The 20,219-nt window shown below is 36.8% G+C and overlaps 1 protein-coding gene across 2 annotated transcripts in view; it reads left to right on the forward strand.

Moving 5' to 3' along the window:
* The window catches only part of SLC25A13 (solute carrier family 25 member 13), a 100,945-nt gene that overhangs the window by 58,679 nt on the left and 22,047 nt on the right, over window positions 1–20,219 (forward strand). For both annotated transcript variants that reach the window (XM_065832432.2, XM_065832431.2), the window contains 7 exons: window positions 1,228–1,366; window positions 2,197–2,290; window positions 2,464–2,548; window positions 4,676–4,760; window positions 5,206–5,364; window positions 12,127–12,179; window positions 13,208–13,288. In XM_065832432.2, the coding sequence (XP_065688504.1) occupies window positions 1,228–1,366; window positions 2,197–2,290; window positions 2,464–2,548; window positions 4,676–4,760; window positions 5,206–5,364; window positions 12,127–12,179; window positions 13,208–13,288 (696 nt within the window). The remainder of the gene's footprint in view (window positions 1–1,227; window positions 1,367–2,196; window positions 2,291–2,463; window positions 2,549–4,675; window positions 4,761–5,205; window positions 5,365–12,126; window positions 12,180–13,207; window positions 13,289–20,219) is intronic.

Here is a 20,219-nt window from a genome sequence, read left to right on the forward strand (position 1 = left end):
AGCTCCTGAGTGTATTTTCCAGGCACTGTCCATACCTGGGACAGTGTATGAACTGAAACATCACCCAAGGACATTATATATTAACGGATAGTTGTTACACTTGAGTATACACTTTTTTCAGCTTGAAGTGCATAAACCAAATGAAGTATTATAGTTCTGCAGTGTTACTGAAGAAAAAAATAAAGATACATTCAGTTTTGACTATGGTTTCTGATCTTGGGAACTTGTAGTAGCACTTTCCAAGTAATCCAGAGTCCTGCTGTATCCAGGTTTAAAGAAGTGTTCCGCTTTGACTTTCAAGGGAGAATTCCAGGGAGATGTGTGAAGTGATGAGAACTGCAAACTCTGGACAGAATATTGGAAGAGGCATACAGCGAATGTATAGCCAGAAGATTTGGGGACTGACAATGAGATCTGATACTTCCTTCCTTGATTCTTTCCCCAGTCTTCTTATCAGCTTTCCTGGGTCATGTACTTTCTCATAAAACATAGAATAAGATTTTTGATTCTCCCTCAAGGTTAATTAAATTTTGGCAAGCTTGTGCATTGTTTTCAGAAATTTGCTTGATCACCGACCTTACACTTTAAATAGGGATTTTATATGATAGTTTTTCTGTGTGCAGACTCAACACCACTTTAAAATAAAGGTTTAGACTCAGTTCTCATTAGAGAATGAATAACTGTTCAAACCTTATTGTTCCCATTTTGTTTGAGTGCCTGCTATAAGCCTGAGAGCTTACTGCTGGTTTTCCATGACTTGAAATGCCTGTGAATGTAAATGTTTCAGTTGACCTTTTCAGAATATGTTTTGATTTTGTTGAAATTTTCTGTAGAGTAATATACTTTACATGTAGAAGTAGATTTCCTCATTACTAGAAATAAACCAACTTATGAAACATTTCCAACTGAAGCAGTACTGAAACTTGAACTTTTTAAATTACTACTGGTTATGTTGTTATAATCCTGCATATGTATCTGTTTAGGTTTGTAGGGTGGGGAGAGTTTTACATTCTGGTCATGATTAGTTTCAGTAACATAAGAATCTTTCATAGATTTCTTTATTTTGGAGGTTTTTTTGTTTTGCTTTGTTTTGTTTTGTTTTTAAAGCAACCCTGTGCTACTGTCGCTCTTGTAAAATAACATTATTTGAAAACCTCTATTTCAAGATTTTTCACAGTCCTGTAACAGTCTCCTTTCTCTTTTCTTCTTTTACTGTCTCTACTCTAGGCTGCTGGAGGTACCACTTCCCATCAGGTCAGCTTTTCCTATTTTAATGGATTTAATTCTCTCCTTAACAACATGGAGCTCATTAGAAAGATCTACAGTACTCTGGCTGGAAACAGAAAAGATGTGGAAGTCACTAAGGGTTGGTAGAAATGTTTGCAGTCTGGAAGTCTCCTTGGGCGTTTGGTTGGGGCGGGTGGGGGGAAGGAGCTCATCTGTATGCTTTTAAATCAATGGGAGGAGGAGAAATTCTCCCTCGTTATCGTCCCCTGGTACCTCACTGAGTTCTGTACACTCCTGTTGGAGTCCACCCTCCAGGTTTTTCATTTTGTTTCGATGAGAAAAAAGTCCTAGTAAACTGGTGGTGGGGGCAGGGTGAGGAAAGTATGTAAAGATATTTAAAAGTTTAAAAAACTTCCTAGGGCTCCTGCCAAATTGGCAGCCTATTAAAGTGACCTTCAAGGGTAGTTGAAGAATTCCATAAACTTGTATTGGCAGCACAGTAAGCTGATCTACAAGCTTGGAACAAGATGTTATCTGCTATATCTAACCACTTTTATAGAGAATTCCCCGTGCAATGCCAGAGTTTCATTAACGTGGCCTACTGGGACTATGCATGAAAAGTTCCACATCTCTTGACTCCTGGGTTTTTTTTCTATTTGCTTTCTATTTTATTTTTTCCCTCTGACCTGCAGCTGATTGATACCGTATGTCAAATATCCTAAATCCTGCTGATAGCGCTTAACTTTAAAACCAGAGAGTTGTGCTTACTTGCATGAAGGACAGACCATTTAAAGCATATGTTTATGTAGTGGTGGGAACACTTTTGTGGTGGGTCACTTTTATTCTCCTTCTCCCTCCCCCACCAGCATCTTCTACTTAGTACTAAAATACAAAGCAGTTCTGGGGTGCTCTGGATTATTTATTCTGGTTTGATTAGTTTTTCTTTTCTGTATTTTTATTCTGTTGCAGAGGAGTTTGTTCTGGCAGCTCAGAAATTTGGTCAGGTTACACCCATGGAAGTTGACATCTTATTTCAGTTAGCAGATCTATATGAACCCCGGGGGTAAGTGGAGAATTATCTGTCCTCCTCTCTTTCCTTTCCTACTCTCTCCTTGGAAGGAGTGGGAGGTGGTGTTGGGGAACAGGAGAGTGTAGTGCAGTGGTCACATGCAGGTAGCTACTTGTGACCTGAAATGCCATCTCTAAGCAAATGCTCAGCTGAATTAATTTCCTCAGGCGCATGACGTTAGCTGATATTGAGAGAATCGCTCCTCTGGAAGAGGGGACCTTGCCCTACAACCTGGCCGAGGCTCAGAGGCAGGTAAGAACAGAAGCCAGTATAATGCTATTATCTGTTTCCAGTGCCAGGTAGATAGAAAGCCAACCTCATTCTGTGTTGTCAGCTAGGTTACTTTTGTGTTCTGTAATACCTGTGAGGAGTACCTTCTTGTTAGAGCTTATTTTTAACCTGTGTCATGTCCTGTCCATCTCTGTGCCCCTTTCTCTTGGGCTGCATTTTGACAGGTTAAATGTAATTTACTTTGGAAAGATGAAATGTATATGAGTTTCATCCAACCACTCGGTAAATATTAGGTGTATACCTAATTAAGGTGTTTATGTTTTGTGATTCTGTTGCTCTCTATTCTTTTTAATGAGGAAATAAGACTTCCTGCTTCAAACATGGATGGTAAATTCAGCATCTAGCCTATTAAATGGCAGCTCTTGTTCTGAACACACGTGTGTGTTCCCAGCTTCAGAGTATTCTCTTTCCTTTGCCTTATGCTCTGCTGAATATCAAAATAGGAGAGAATATATTTAGTGTACCATCACAGTTTCAGTAAAAGCATTAATATTCTCTGCATTTCCAAAAACTAAAGGAATTGGCTTTCAATGATATAAAAGAAAATTGACTATTTTGTGTTTGAGACAAAAAGAAATAGGAATGTTCCTTAAATGTCAAACCTGTTGATTTAATATTATTTTAGCATATCTTACATTTTTATTTACACAAGTTTCTGTAACCCTCTGTTTCTGTTTCTCTCTTTCTCTGTCTCTATTTTAAGGCAGTCTTAACTTTGTGTCTTGTGAGTCTAAGGGCTTTTTGTTGGGTTTTTTTTCCTGCTCCGGGTCTGTGCGGAGACGCCAGTTTGACCACAATGGGTTGATGCAGGCTACATTTTTAGGACTAACAGGCCATAAGCCAGGCCTATGTGTGTGTGTGTACACATGCGTCTGCTTTGCTTCTCTTTCTCCTTCCCCGCCATGTGAACACCCCCACCGCCGCCCCAGGACAGTATCTAGGGTGGTGGTTTTCTGTTTGCTTGAGCAGTGACTAAATGTTGACTGTGCTGGGATGAATTCAAACGAGTTGGCTCCCAAAAGCTCACCATCTATTCCTAGAAGACTCCTAAAGGAGTTAAAAGCATTTGCTCTGGACTGAATATCAAATAACGTGAGTTACAATAGGTGGCAGTAAAATGTAGCCAAAAATGCAGTGGTGAAAATAGCAGCTTCTTCAGTTTTTGCTTTGGGGCCACTATCTTTGCTTGTATGCTTTATGTCGTTTTAAGAGGGTAGGACATACAAGCCTGCTTAAATCTTACCGTTTCTTCTGCATATGTGTCCTTCCTTTTCATTTTTCCATCCAGTTCTTTTTAATGTCAGATACTTGGTGCTGAGACTGAAAAGGTTTTCAGCTACATTGATACTTTCAATTTATTTTCTGGCCAACTCCAGCTACATTTGAATATTAGCTAACATCTGAACACATTAACAGGAAGAAATACACCCATATTTTTATTTTGTCATTTTACTTGTAGTGTGCTAAAAAAAAGGATTACAAAAAGTGGTGGCAAGTATGGAAGACCTAACACCCCTGCAGAACATCTGTTTTCATAATTCTTTTGTTAGTTGGCAATTTTAATTCTGAAGTTTATTTTTCATGGGGTTGGATCTAGCACTCATAGACTGTGAGCAAAATGAAATTGTGGGGGTGCTTCATGACACCTTATTTTCCTTTGGCTAATACGTATGAACAACGCTTGCGTACTTGTTTTGATAGCCTAAGAAATAATAGGTATACCTGGGTTTGGAGGCAGTAGAAAGAAATTCCAAACTGGAGTTGCTTTTAGCTGTAGAAAATTAATTACTTAGAATGCAATATGTGTGTCTTCGTATGCACATTTGGATCATTGATTTTGGAGTTGTATATTTTTGTTGTAGTATCAGTCTTTCTTTTATTTGCTGTTCCACTCTGAAGAGGCTACATTATATGGCACTTAGAAATCAGTGGAAAAGAAACAATAATTGAAACCAAAATCCTCAGTGTATTGTAGGGTTTTCTCTACGTATATTTATACTTTTATCTCTCTGATCATGAGATGTTCTTTCGTGAAATATGATGTTCTGATTATTGTTTTTCTTTTTGTTTTAAATCCTGCCTCGACAGAAAGCTCCAGGCGATTTGTCTCGGCCTGTTCTCATCCAGATTGCAGAATCAGCGTACAGATTTGCCCTTGGTTCGGTTGCTGGAGGTTAGTCTTGGCTGAGCAAAAGAATATTTGTATTCCCCGTTTGGGTTTTTTCTTGTTTCTTTCTGTCCTTCTTCCCCTTCTGCCTTTCACTGAAGTGTGGAAGGCTTCTGAGTCTTTCCCTTGAAGCCGTGTCTAAGGGATGGAATGACCAAGGTGGAAGGGGAAGAGGTCATCTGGGTCTACGAGAGTTTTGGAATTTATGAGCCATTGGAGTTTGCAGGTGGTGTTGTCACCAAACCAGTTCAGAAGAATCAGATTAATAATGAGATAGGTCCAGGAAGTGCTTTTGGTTAAAACTATGGGAGGTAGTTTAATGTATCCAGAATATACTGTGGAGAAAAAAGACACAACTGGTATTTCAGATATAAGTGTGGAAGATGACAGTTGCAGTCAAACACTGTAAATGCAAAAACGTGTTTCCTTATAGCTTGATTTTTATTTGCAGCTGTTGGAGCCACTGCAGTCTACCCAATTGACTTGGTAAAAACTCGAATGCAAAACCAGCGCTCTACAGGCTCTTTTGTGGGAGAACTTATGTATAAAAACAGCTTTGATTGCTTCAAGAAAGTGCTACGTTACGAAGGTTTCTTTGGGCTTTATAGAGGTAAGTGTAGAAGGTGGTATATACTAATGATAAGATCCTAATAAGAGTTCAATGGAACTCATGATTTTTAAGTCTGTTTTGTTAAGACTTCAGTTTTGCCTGGTCTTGTTTTGCTTCTGTTCTGCTATAGATGAAGGGTTTGCAAACTTCTTGATAATTAAAACCTCAGTGTAATGAGAACATTTCTGTAGGACCTGTCTTTTCCGTCATCTGCAATAGGGCAACAGCAGGAATTTTCTACAGCAAAAATATGTTAGTCAGGTTTTCGTTTCCTAAACAGCCCTTAGTACCAGGAATATTTGGTCATCTTTGGCAGATGTGAGATCATCCATTTTTGTTTCAGTCGTCTTTCTTATCTGTTTTCTTTCAATATGAACAGAAAAAAAAATAGAGAAAATATAGTACCTTTTTATTAACCAGATCTCCTATTGTGATATCTTTTGTGACAAAAATGTTTCTCTGAACCAGTTGCATGTGCTTCACTAGTCATTGGGAATATTCATCTTTATTGAGTTTTATGTATACCTCTTCTGGACTTGTCACTGTTGAGTCAGCCAGAAAGATTAGCTGCATTTCAACCCACTGAGCTGTATATACATAACTACTGCACCGGAGTTACGAAGTTAGCTGTTCTGAGCTCCCTTTGTAGTCAATGAAGAAAGCTCCACAAACTCATTTACTCTGTTCAGGAGGTAAATCATCCTCGCTTTGAGTATCTTAGGTAAGTGCCTGCAGGTAGATGGTGGCTTCTTTTTAATTTTGTCTTTGTCCCAGTTATGGTGCCAATGGTGTAAGTTCAGGTAACGTGGAAGTAGTCATAAAGAATCAAGAACTACTCCACAAGACTGCAGTTGTTTTCTGCCACAGACATAAAGCAAATCATATTTCTAGTATCCCAATTATTGAGATCTCTTATCCCCCTCTGCCATATTAATTGGGGAGAATTTGAAACTTGTGGGTTTTATTTCATTTTCAGCCAGCTTGCTTAGGAACCCTTTTAAACTTTTGAAAATAAGAATATTGTAATGGTAGAAATTCATTGCTAGAACCAGTTGAGTCAGGAATAAAGAATGAAGGATTTCAGAAAAATATTGTTATGATCTGGCAAAGCTCTATGCACCTGAAAAAAACCTTAACTGTTTATAAGACAGCGTGTGAAACAACATGAAATTAAGTCGTGTGATAGGTGTGCATTCTTCAACATACAACCTGAGTTACTGGAGGTTGGCTAAGTAGCTCCTTTGCAAAATACAGACTTTGTAATTATTTCAGCACAATTGGAAATGGGAAGACTCTTTTATTATTGACTGAGCTTGAGGCGTTTTTTTGAGCAACTCAGTAATTTAATAAAGGGTATTGATATGGTTTGTATTTTGTAAGGATTTATAGCAATCGGAATTGTAAAAAGTCCCAGTTACTGGCTGAAGAACAAAATGTATTCCCTGCAAATGTATGTCTGGGTCTTCCAGGATCCTGAAAGAATAAATAGGCAGAATTCCACTATTATCTGCTCCTGTCTCATTGAAACTCTGAAGCACAGTGATTTTTTCACCTGGAAAAACAAACCTCAGAAATGTCATAAATGCGTATTCTTGAATCCATTTGCTTGTCGTGTTTTTGGAGTGGTTTTTTCATTGCCATATTTGGGGAACTTTAGGAACTTTCTTCAGTATAGTCGTTCTATTCCCCATCCTATTTACTACTTTTCAGTCTTCCGAGGAGTACTAAATAGTGAAAACTCAGTTTGGTGGAGTTGAGCTTCTAAATGCAGGGCAATAATCTCATTTCTGGATTATATAGTAGAAATCGTGTGATGGCAAAGAACACCATCATTTCAGAGGCAAATTGAGACCTGTTGTTTCTACAGATTCTCTGCTTAAAGGGCACCCTGATTTAACTTCTCTTTTTAAAGAGACAAATGAGGAAAACTCCTTAAAACTGCAGAGCTTCCTCCGTGCAGTTCTGTAAATCTGGACTATTGCTTGATTTCTTAGGAGATCATATTGGAGAAGGTTGAGCAACCGAGTGCAGAATGGTTTCTGGTTAAGCCTGAGAGGACAAAAAAATTTGAAAGGAACATTTTATAGATTAGTATGCTCGCCCAATTTAATGCAGTAAAGTTACAGCAAGAATCATCTCATTCCCGTTGTAAATACTACATCAGATAAAACAGACTACAGAGTGCATTACATTTTGCTGCTCATCGGTAACTGGTATACTTTCTTACACAGTGGTGGGTTCTGAGTTAGGTGGGGTTTTTTTCCCCACTAGAGAAGGGAGGAGTAATTGATTGAGTTCTCGTCATTAGCTGAATAGTAATGCAAACCCTTTTTAAAAAAAATTACAGTAGAAGCAGCAGTCTCTTTGTCATGCTGCACTGCAAGAAAGCAAGCAGGAGTTATAAACCCTACTCTGAACTCAGCCATTTCAGGTGATATGTTTAATACAAGACACATATTTCCATCCAGTGAAGTGAACTGATTTTTCTTTTTGGTAGCATTATTTTATTCCAAACTTGAAAAGGGCAAAACCACCATGTTCTAAGCAACCATTTCAGATAAGGATAAATTACACCATCTTGTGGATATAAAGAGAGTGCTAAATTTTGTTTAATATGAATTTGGTTCTAAGGATAATCAGTGTTTTCAATTAGGAGATACTTTGATTTAAAAAAACCAAAAACAAACAGTATATAAACCTCCGTAGAATGTTTATAATATGCAGTATTTGAATGCGGTGTTGTAAGATGCATTTTTTTAGACGGTAAATCTAAGATAAATTTTTCATCTGTCTCTTTCTCAGCATGGCTTAAAAGAATACTCATCTCATATACCTATAATTCACAGCTGTGGCTGCATTTATACCTAAAATACATATTTAGAAACTCATGGCTGTTTATATATATGCAAATACAAGAAAATTTTTGAAGCTGTGATTTGTCAACATCTCTTCCAACTGATGAGGTCACCTACATTTCTTAATACTATTTTAATCAGAAGTCCACCTGATGAGTCACAGAATGCTTCACAGTCTTAAGCTGTGCATCTTAGTAGAGATTATTTCTCCTATACTTGATAGAAATTTTATGGGAAATTTAATTTCAGAGATGATAAGATGTAGCTCATGAAAATGTTCAGTAGCCAGGCTGTTAATGCCACTTCTAGACGATGAAAAAGACAGGAGATGCTGTAGAACACTGTCACCCATGATCATTAACTGCTAAGGAACTTGCTAGTTTTATTTCTTCCAATGATGCTTCTAGCACTGCAGTGACTCCAGATGCCTTCTAATCATAGTATGTAATAATCCAAATTAATTAATACCGGTGCGCTCCCATGCTAATGATACAAGATGACTATGACAGAAGCTTTCCTCCAGAAGTATACAATGAAGTATCACTTTTGTGGAATGAAAGTACAAGCCTGTTCCAACACCAGAGTTCTGTCAAAGCACAAAATCTTCAAGAAATAGCCCATTTCCAGTCTGAGGGAATGGTACTTGAATGGGAACTGGTGATTAATTGTCCAATTCATAGTGTAAATCGTGTAGAAATCACGAAAATCATGTAAATCGAGAAAAAAATGGCAGTATTCTGTTATTGCCTTTCTATCAGATGTCCAAATGGTTTCAGATTTTACCTAGGCCGAGCCGCGACTCCTTCAGTCAGTGAGTTTTTCTAATATGAAAGGAAAAGCAAGGCCATTACTCAGTGTGAAACTGAAATTTCAGTGTTAGATGTCTGAAGGAATATTTAGGCCAAATAAGATTTTTTTTACTCGGTGCTGTCACAGTAGCTGGGCTGGATGAACTAGTGCGTGTAGATTCACAATGTACTTAGGCTGCTTTCACAAAGTAACTGGTATGGTGTCATGAACTGAATGTAGCTCTCAGTGCCCCCTCTCACAGACACCCACACCTTCCCATAGAATCCTACTACAACAGTCTGTCAAATATGTGGGCATTGCTGCTAAAGAGCCTTGGATATATAAAAATGAGTTGCATTAAAATGTTTGCTGTGTACTATACTAGCAGGCCACCTATGTGCAAAACATTGTTCTCAGATGTTGTAAGAGGCATAGATTTTTAAGACACTGTCAGATATTTCTGAGCCTGTCGTACATCTGTGTATATGTCATATAGCTGATCTGCTAATGCGTAATAACACTGAAAAATTCCCAGTGTTGTCAGGATAAACCCAACAGAAAAATGATATTTTCATAGGTGTTCCTTGATGTGCTTGCTTTCTTCGCAGTCTTTCGATAATGTTTCAGGGCTCCCATCAAAAATTTAAAGAAAAGATAATTCAGTTTTGGTAGTCATAACATACAGAATGCACAAGTACCACTTAGGTGTAGCTTTGTTGCATAGGTGTGAGAGCAAAGAGTCCTTCCTAAGCTGCTGGAGACAGTAGACATAGCTGGTATTTGGTAAGGCTGTGAGATGTAGTAATAAAATTAATGCTACCTTTTCTGGAATAGTATATGCTATCTTGCAGTAGGCATATACAACATTATCTGTAATTAAACTTACAAAGCACTTTCATACTATAAAATAGTGTGTGAAGTAGAGAAAGGCTCTTGGTTTTTGGCTGTTCAGTTGTGTTTTGGTTTTGTTTTGTTGGGTTTTTTTTGGTGGTGTGGGGGTTTTTTGTAACTTCTACTTGTTCTCTTTAATCTTTCGTTTCTACATTGAAGTTTTATGGAAAGTTTTGAGTTATAAGAGTCCCATTCAGATTTGAGGGCAAAAGGAATGGACCAGATGGGAAAAAATTGTGCCAAGATAAACATGTTTTTCCTGAGATGTTACAAGTTCCTTTTACAAATGCAAAGTCTTAGGAGCTGAAAAATAAAAAATGGTAAAAAGGACATCTTCAGATCTGTCTAGTGAAAATGAATTTGATTTATCCTGCTTATATAGCTTTCAAAACTGAAGGTTCATACAGATCTCCACCTGGAGCATTTTAATAATTTTATACTTTAAGATTGTCTTTTTTCTGTAATTTATATGATACAATATAACTTGAAAGTCATGCTTCATCTAGCTTAGGTGTAATAATACATGTACATATATTAATGATCTCCAGATTCTGTTGAAATTAGGTATCTGTTTATAGACCTGTTCTGATTCTACTAAATTAGACTCGGGATCAGGTACTGTGCTTGTAAAGTAAATTGAACGTCTAAGCTTTGAAGATACAAATTCATTAGCCATAGTGTCTATACAAAGCCACACATATTCCGTAGCAAAATGTAAATATCATAGCAGTTACAAAGAGAATTTGGTCTGTGTAAGGGTAAAACTTGTAAAAATCCTATTTGTTTAATATCCTTGTGTTTTCTTCGTAGTGCTGTGAAAAATATAATATTTAATTATACAATTCCAACTGTCTTAATGGGTTTTTGTTGAAGTCTGAATTCAAGTCACCTGCACAGCTGAAACTCATTCAGAAATTCAAATTTTGAAATTTAACTTATGAAATTTAACTCTGCAGAAATGTCTTTTTTTGAGCAGCTGTATGTGAACTTAGTGTTACTCCATTCTTCAGTTTGAATATGCAGCCGTATGCTTGTAATTCAGCGTAGTTGTCTTGGGTAGATGTTAGGTGTGTATATGCAATTAAAATTTTAAAGGCATTATTATATAAATACGGTTGGCCCTTCTGCTACCACAAGCCAAACGGTGCTATTCCCCGATGTTTTTTGCTTACTAAGAGCATCAGTAGTAATCAGTAAAGCTGATGGATGGTAACAGAATGGAAGAATACACTAATCCAGTGCATGTAGCTTTTTCTCTTTGTTATCCTGACATTTAGCTGTTGGGAAATGCTTTTTGGCAAGTTAGCTCTTAAAGGTGGAACCCTAATTGTTGTCTCTTTCCCCAAAAATAAAACCACGGAGAGGTCCACAGGTCAGTTTGTTAAAAGTACCCAAAGGTGCTGCCTGAGCTACTGGAACAGAGGGACTCTAGCTGAGGTGATTTTCTCACATTCTGAATGGTGTCCTAATTTTGTTATGCTGATATATACTTGCAACACCATTTTAGCCCCAGACTTCATTGGTAAGCTCTGCCTATTTTGAAGATGTGTTGTCCAACAGTTTACAAAATACCGATGGTTCACTTCAGGCAAGTGAAGCCAGCAGTCAGAGATTCCCACTTGCAGTTCTCTAGCGCATCCCTTCCAACAAAACAAAATAGGAAATTCCCTGCTTGGGAAGAAGCAGCATAACTTCCTTTGTTTTGAGAACTGGTGACTTAGCTGGGCAAAGTGCTCAAGAATGCAGTCATACATGTTTGAATGTTTTGCATTATTTTGATTCTTATCCCCTTGGGTCCTGCCGTTTAATGCCATTGTTTTTGCCAGGAAAAGGTACTGCGCTTGTGATTTTTGAAGTGGATGCATCGTGCATCTCACAAAATTAATTAGAAAGTCTTAATTTATGTGTGAAGATGCAAAATATAAATGTTATTGTAGGACAAAGTGCTGAAACATAGCTGGCAAATCTATTAGCATTTAAAGTGAGCTAATGTCACAGATTTAAAAAAACTAAAGTAACATGAATATAGGCAGTTACTCTGACTTGAAGTGGTAACACAAAGTTTGTTCTCAAAATGGAATGTTTAAGTACTCTCATTAAATATAATAACACAAAATTGCTGTAAAAATTGCCCGTTCCTAGGTGGTGATCTCTACATATATTTGTTGATTTGTTTAGTTAATACCAAGTTACTTGATGCATTGAATTCTCTTTTTCCATGTTACAGGTCTTTTACCACAGCTATTAGGAGTAGCACCAGAGAAGGCCATAAAACTTACTGTAAGTTTGCAACTGCATTATTTTCACATTTCTCCACATTGTAAAGTCCATCTAATTACAATTAGCGCATTAAAGATTTTTGTCCTTAATTTGTCAGCAACACGGTAGAGTGCATTCCATCATGTTTGCTTGATACAAACTTAATTACAAAAGCACAAAGCAACTGTTTATATCTGACTTACGAACATTACAAGTGGCATACAAGTCACATGCAATATATATATATCTGTACATTTTAAGAATCTTACTGAAAACTTATTCGTGGACTTGCTACAAAATAAAACAGGCTTATTCAACTTGTTTAGCTCATCTGCCTGTTTCTAAGTAGCACAGGTCTTTGGTTTCACTTCTTAGCAAAAAGGAATAATTATGTATTGGATTGGAGGGGTTTGTTTTTTTCTCTCCACATAGATCCTGTTTGTTTAGTTCTAGCACAACAGGAGATAACATGAGCATGTAGTGAAGCATTGGTAAGAAAGGAACTTGTTTGCATACTTTTTTACCAAAATGTTTTTACTTCTGTAGTTTTGTTATTTCTTGAATGATTTTAATGCACTGAATAACTTATTATTAAAACCCAATCTTAATGTATTAGTTGTTCAACAAAGTTAGTAATATGCATTTTAAAAGCGAAAGGTACTTAATGCTGTTAATTGAATTGCTACTGTGTTAGAACTTATAGAATATTCTGATATTAATTTGAAATATATTTAGGCTTCTAAATATAGTGAGCATTTCTAAAATCTTCAATGGTTTTATCATGAACTTTCAGGTAATGATTTATTTAATGAGTGATTGTTATATTTTTCAGTAATAAATAAATAAATGAATTATGCTGCAGATCTTTGTTAAAAAGAAAGTGTAGTCAGCTTTACAATATTTCGTATAAAAACTAAATCTGTTTGATATCTGTTAGCTTGGTAGTTTCATGGATGTATTTGCATTTTCAGTTGCACAGAATTTGCAGGTGATGAGTGTTTTCTCCAGCCTTTTAATTTATCAGCTTTCATAAATGCTTGTTTTTTAAGGTTAATGACTTTGTGAGAGATAAGTTTATGACTAAAGACGGCTCTGTCCCACTGGCTGCAGAAATTCTTGCTGGTGGCTGCGTAAGTACCTTTAATTTTCTTCATATGAGATCCATGAAAGTGGAGTGTGTAAGATTAACTATGTGGACTAAGGCTTCTGTTTAACCACAGATCCGGTTCAAGAGCAGACTCTGCTAGAGCATCTCAGTTCTTTCCTAGATAGGCCAGCCGGTCTTGATGAAAGGGTAAATGTTTCTGTGCATCGTGCCTTTTAACTGCACCGTATAATTCTCACAGCTTGGAGTTTGTTTCCTTAATAAAGAATGTGTCTTTATTCATGTTGGCTGTAGCTTATGGCCTAAAGAGGATTCATGCTAACCTTTCCAGAAATTAATAATTAGTTACTACTTTGTGGCACCCACTCTGCCACGTCACTTCTTTCCTGATGTGTTATTGCGCCCACTAATTTTCACTTTTCGCAGTGATACTGGCTTTTTGAAATGGCAAAAACTACTCATGCTTCTTTGAGTTCACAGCAGACGTAGGCTGTGTAATGTTAACTCGGTACATAATGCATTCCTGAATGTAGGCTGTATTTAAAACCCACTAAGTTTTTAAGAGTGTTTTGCTTGCACAAAGTAGGATCTTAATGAACAACTGGCATATTACTGGGTAAATGATAATACCCCATGGTTTGGTCTAGTTCTGTCTGTTCGTGTTACAGCTTACTTTATCTGGTGTATTGATTTTGTTCAAGCAAATGTAAATACTTTAGGTAAAATGAATAGTTGTTCAAAGACCAGTGCACTTTACAGATAAAGAACACTGTTTATTTAAACCGGCTTTGATCACTGGGGCAGAGCAGTGTTGGTATATTTTCAATCTATCTTTGTTTCTGCTGTCATAAGACAGATGAGGTCACATTTTCAAGCAGCTTCTACCTATGTCGAAAACTACAGTGAGCAGCAACTTTAAAACAAATGCTTGTGTCTTAACGTCGATAGGTGCGGAGATCTGTGCGGTGTGTGCTCGCAGAGAGCGCGTGGCGATTATCTGAGCCTCGGGGTGCAGCGGCTCAGGTGCGATGCAGGCTGAGAAGCCCTGGCTGTCTGTAATTCTCAGGAGATGGGGCAGGATTTGGCTGCTCACTGCTCCGTTTGATCACTGACCTGTTGTAGACTGCCAGGTAGGATCCCCTTGTTCTGTAACTTTAGGAGCATTCAGGGGAGAAAAAAAGAAGGGGAGGGAGAGAAGAATGTGGGTCTCTAAAGCCCTAAATAAAAAGCATGCCGTAAATGAAGAAAAAATGTAATAAAGTGCCTGCGGAGTAAAATGTATTTGCCCCTTACACTAATAAAATGTCTTACGAACATAGCAGCCATAGAGAATTCAGCAAAATTTTCATTTAAAATGTCATTTGATCGAGAGTTTTTATTTTTACAGACTGCTGTGAATTTTTAAATGCAATACAAAAAGCACTCTTTACGGAGACCTGTCATTCATGTGAACGCTGCAGCAGGCTTTTTGGCAGTAGTTCATTGTAAACTAAGGATCTGCTTTAAGAGATAGGTGGTTTGAGGTTTATTTTAGATGTGCTGTAAATGTTGGCTTGTCCTATTTGGTATTTGAGATATATATTAACAATGAGATGCTGCGTGAAGTCGTAGCAGTAGACGTGCGGTGGCAGAATGCCCTGAGTTTTCTTTTAACTGGAGCGCTCCACTTAAGGGCATAGTCTAGTGCCAGGTAGATAGGTTGCAACTTGTCTTTTCTGCAGGTGGTCCTTGGGTTCTTTTTTTGTAATTTTAAACCCAATTCAGACTAGCAACAGAAACTCTCATTACAAGTGGTGCCTGGTTTCTTTGGGGGTAAATATATGCAAAAAACATGGGATGCCAAAGACAGGATTTTTCCTATAGCTTTCAGCATCATATTGGCCTAACTTTTTGTCCCCGTGAAACCAACGTGAAACCTGCAATTTCACTGTGGAAACAGTAAGGACACTGTTGAGTGCTTTTGAAAATTTTCAGTCTTGGATTTTTGCCTCATTTCACAATGTAGTAATCGCTTATGTGGGAGGCAATAAGACAGGAGTGGATGATGTGTTAGAGTCTAAAAAGAGGCAGCCAACTTAGATGAATTTTATAAAAGACACCTGCCCTGTTGACTTTCTGCTCTCCACATCTAGTTCTCAGCTGTGATTGTGTTACAAACCCAAGAAGTTCAATTTTTGTTCCGTGCTTGTGTTGCAGTGCTTATGCAAGGGCTGTGCGCTGGGATGCACGCTAGATTTTAATGTTCTAAATACCAGCCCTGTGAGCACAGTATAGCGTTAATACCGAGCAGATACTTGGATGGTTTGGGTTGTTCAGCAACACAAAGGGCTTTGAAGGGGTCAGTATCACCTGAGTAGCTCCACTCGCTGTTTGCCCAACCTTTGCCAGGCGTTGACTTTTGAGCCCCCAAGGAGTTCACTTTGCATCATAATTACTGAGAATTAGTACACATGGCTGACTTTTGCACTTGTAACTAAAGCTGATTGTTTCATTGAACAAGTCTTTTTCTGTTTTGTAAACTGTTTTCTCTCCTAAAAAAAAGAAAAAAAAGAGAAAGATCTTTTACTTCATGACCTTGTGGCACTTAGTTCAGTTAACAGCCTCTTTCATGGCTTTTTATTATGTGAAGATAAAAGTGATAGGTTGGTTGAGATTTTTTTTTTTGAGACCCCCAAGAATATAATTAAAAGTATAACCTTTGTATTTTTTACAGAATCTTAAGGAGAGTTGTTATGTAAATTACTAACTCAAAATTTCCATCTCCTTTGTTTGTAAGAAATTTTCCTAGTGAATCTGGTGTTTGTTACCCATAAAAATATATGTAACTTCCTGATTTGCACAATTTGCACACTCACCATGAACTCTGTTCTCTGCTGTGCATTCAGGACTCTCATAATTCATGCAAATCCTATATAACCCTTATCATTATTAGACTAGTAAAAAGCTTTGGTTCCAAGACATAGTGTAATGATACAGTAGAGCTGAGATCTGCTGAGTACCTAAACCACAAATCTGACTTCACCTCCTTGAATGAAAAAGTACACGAATATGCTAGGTTTGATTTCTGCTAATGCTGTGACTTACCTTCAGGGGTTCCTTAATAAAAGGATGGTCTTGGGTAAGCTGTAAGTAAAACTTAATTTATTTTTTTTTCAGTGGCAATAATCTTGTAGTTTCTGTAAGCTTTTTTTTTCATGATCTTTCAATTTATTTTACATTTTAAATAAAAAATAATCACTAGTCATATTGAGTTTAGGCTCTTGCTTCTTTTAAACTTCATTCACTTAAAAGCTTCTATTAAAAGTAACCTGATTTTTTTTTTTTTTTGGATACAGCAGTGGTTCATTATTCTTATTTTTGACTTCTATTAACCAAATGAAAACTGTTTGTAAAAGTGGCATAAATATTATTTTGAGGGTTTTGAGGTGTTGCCTTTAGCACTAAGCTTTTTGGTGAGACAGTCATTTTGCTTAGTTCGTTAAATAAAGCAGTTCCACATTTAATTGAAAAATTTACATTGTGTGTCTGGAAGTAACTGGGAAGGAGATGCAGAATAAAGAGTGATCATAAACTACATAGAAAATATTAAGAAAAACAGAAAAATTATTATAGCTTGACTAAAAAGAAGTAACTATGTCACATAGGTGCCTTGTCTGCATATAGTAATGCAATTATGTAAGTAAACCAGAGGCTTAATTTTCAGCAGAAAAGAGAAAAACATTTTGCTTTATTAACCTTTCCTTCTGCTCTCCCTCCTTTTTCTGAGCACACACAGTCTTTCCCTTCCCAGCTGCTCAGTGTGTGCTCACTATTAGCCAGTTTAAATCATGTAGCACAGTACAATTACAGACCCCGTACAGATCTGCTTTTATTTAAGTTGTCAAGACAATTTTAGGCATATTTCTAGAGACTTCATAGTAATCATAATAAAGTTAAAACATATTGGACCTTCTTGGACAGCCTCAACTCTGCTATGGAACATAAAAACTAGATACAGTTAAGATGGAGTTCATCTAGAAAGTGCAAAATCCCAGAAATAATTCTTATAAAGGAATATGATGTGAAATTCCAGATGAATTGTGCCAAATAACCAATCCAGTGCAAATAGTTTTATTAAGCTACTTACAACATTTATTTTATGTTTCAGAGAGTAATAAAGAAAAGTCCACATCTGAGCTGCATTTTCTCTGTGGCATTGCAGTGGAGGTAGAGGATGTATGGACTGCAATTCCCACACTTCTTACATCTCTTGCAAAAATTTAGACATTTCTAAGTTGCAGGCTAAAGGAGACTGAAAGTGTCATTCTTGTTTTCATTATTCAGAAACCTAAATCTGATAAAATTCTGTTCTATCTGGCAAGGAAGGCTGAGCTGTGGGTAAAATGAAGCTGAGTATGTATGCCAGGGAAAAAAAAAGATCTCTGCATGGATGTCTGAAAAAACAAAACAAAAGCATTTTTTAAAAACAAACAAACAGCCCAACAAAACACACACATAAAAGAAAAACAAGACAATAAAACAACACCAAAAAGAAAACACACAACAAAAACACAAAAAACCCACTACTATTACACAGAAAAGTTTTGGTATAGTTTATTGAGATAGTTAAGTAATGATGGTCTTCTTGATGATTGCTCATATTAGCTTTGAAAACACATGGCACGCATTTTGAACTCCTAACAGATTTATTCTCAGAGGTCACTTCTCCCTGTAGTTGGGAATCTGACTTCCATTACTTTCAAGGGAGTTTCTACCTGCATGTGTAAAAAGCAGAACAATCACATTTCTTCCTTAAGGAAAAGTTCAGAAGTTCCTAGCACTTTTTTCTTTCTTGATTGAATTTAGAACTGTTTTCTTTTTACATAAAATGTATGTCAAATTAATTAAAGTTTATTTAACATAATTAATGTAATGAAACGGAATATACTATAAAGAATTAGGTATTTTTAAAGTGTATTTTTCTCCTCTGAACCACTGTATTTGTAGTTATTTTCAGCATACTGAAAATAATCTAAACTAATTGTAAACTTTTGGTTCAAAAAACCCTAGCTAGATCTGGACTTAAATTTAACTTCACATTTACAAACCCATTGTATTTCAACACTGCTCTGTTTTAATTGTCTCTGATTAATTTTCCGCTAATCTTAGATTTAAGCATTATAATGAAGTTGGGGCAGGCAGCACGGTAACATGATAGCCCTTCCAAGAGGTTGTACCAAAGGGTGGGGAAGTTCCTGGTGTAGAGTTCCTGCTTTTCTTTGACCTCACCCCACATTTCCTTGCAGGTTTGGATGTTTTAAAAAATAGTTTGCTGAAATTTTCACCCAGTCGTACCTGTTTAAACTGGCCTTTCCTGAAAGCAGTAAGGAGTTATGCAGAACATGATTGCACTCTGTTTTGAATTTTCCTTTTGGATTAGTTAATTTTTTTCCAAAGGTATTTTCCCATAATAAATTAGAGATGCTTTCCCCTTTTGCTTCCCCTTTCCTCTTCCTTTTCGTTTCTTTTGTTCCCTAAAAAAAAGGGAATTTTTTGGAACTGTAAAACAAGGAGCGATACATACATTTAGGTTGATACGTTTCTGATTGCAGAACCAAACAATTCTGAACTCTTTAAAAGCCCATTTTTTCCCAACAAACATGCTTAATAGTCTTTCCATTTGAAATGTATTTTTTCCCCTGTTATATTAGAAATAATGACTGCAAAATTTTATATGTACATACATTACAGTTTAAAACATGTATTTGTTTTGACAATTACATTTTATTACACATCGCTTTCTCCTATTACTCTTTCTTTTACTGGCAGTAAAATATTTTAGAGTTTACCAGTGCAAATTCAAAAAAAACCCCTAAAAAACAAAGCCTCAAGCTCAAAGCAGGAATTAAAATCTAGCTTTCTATGAGAAAAAGGAAGATATTTATGATGTCACAGTAATTTATGATGTGACCAAGAAATAATGGGTCACAGTTTTAATACAGCTACCATGCCTTAGACTTGAAAGGTCTGTAAATCATTAAATGATTCTACAACTAGTCAAAATAGACAAGTAGAGCAGACAGAGCCAAATGTTAACATATTTGACAGGTCTGCAGCTTAATTGCTTTTATAATGCCAATCAAGTAGGCTCCACTTTGATTTTTTGGCGAGGCTTCTGAGAACTGCATTACCTATGACGTAGAAAATATCAAATCCACAATTTTAATTTTTTTCCCACTGCAGACTTGGTCAGTGCTTATAAACAAACGATATTCCTCATTGTTTCTCTTTAGCCAGGTCGTTCATAAACTATTGTAGGGCAATTGTCACAACTTGTATCCAAGTCTTGGAAATCTGTCTGAAGCAGCAGCAGGACTGTACTTCTGTTCAGACTAATTGCAGTTCTATTTATGAGCACTTTTATGTGAATGTTTGCGGGAGCTTGCTTTACATTTTATGTACATTTGGATGTTAACACTACTCTGGGATTCTAGCAGCTTTCACTGTTTGAGCTGCACAAAGTAAAACCTTAGGCAGCCCAAGAGAAGTCCCTCCTCGGAAGGAAAGAAAGATTAACTGGAGAAAAACGCAGTTCTGTCTGAGCAGCATGCAAGCTGTTTCTGTGCTAGCCTGGTCCGGATAGTGAAAAGCACATGATTGAGGGCTCAGGAAATCTCCTCGTGATCTGAAGAAAAGGTATTTACTATATGAACTCCCATTGCTAAACAGCTTTATCAGGATCCTCTATAGATAGGAGCACAGATGAGAGGACACAAAACAACATGAGGTGGCTTGTCTGGAGTTTTGAAGCCTGGTTTTATTGGGGGAAAAAAAAGTAACACAGACCAAGATTTTGAGAAGCCAGTATGCTTGCCCTTGACACACAGCACCATGTAATTGAGGTTGTCACCTTTGAAATCGATAAGAAAAACAATCACTTTGGATAGATGTCTGTCACTTGGTATCTCTTCTGGTAA

The sequence above is a fragment of the Patagioenas fasciata genome, chromosome 2, assembly GCF_037038585.1.
Source record: "Patagioenas fasciata isolate bPatFas1 chromosome 2, bPatFas1.hap1, whole genome shotgun sequence".
NCBI classification, from domain to species: domain Eukaryota; kingdom Metazoa; phylum Chordata; class Aves; order Columbiformes; family Columbidae; genus Patagioenas; species Patagioenas fasciata.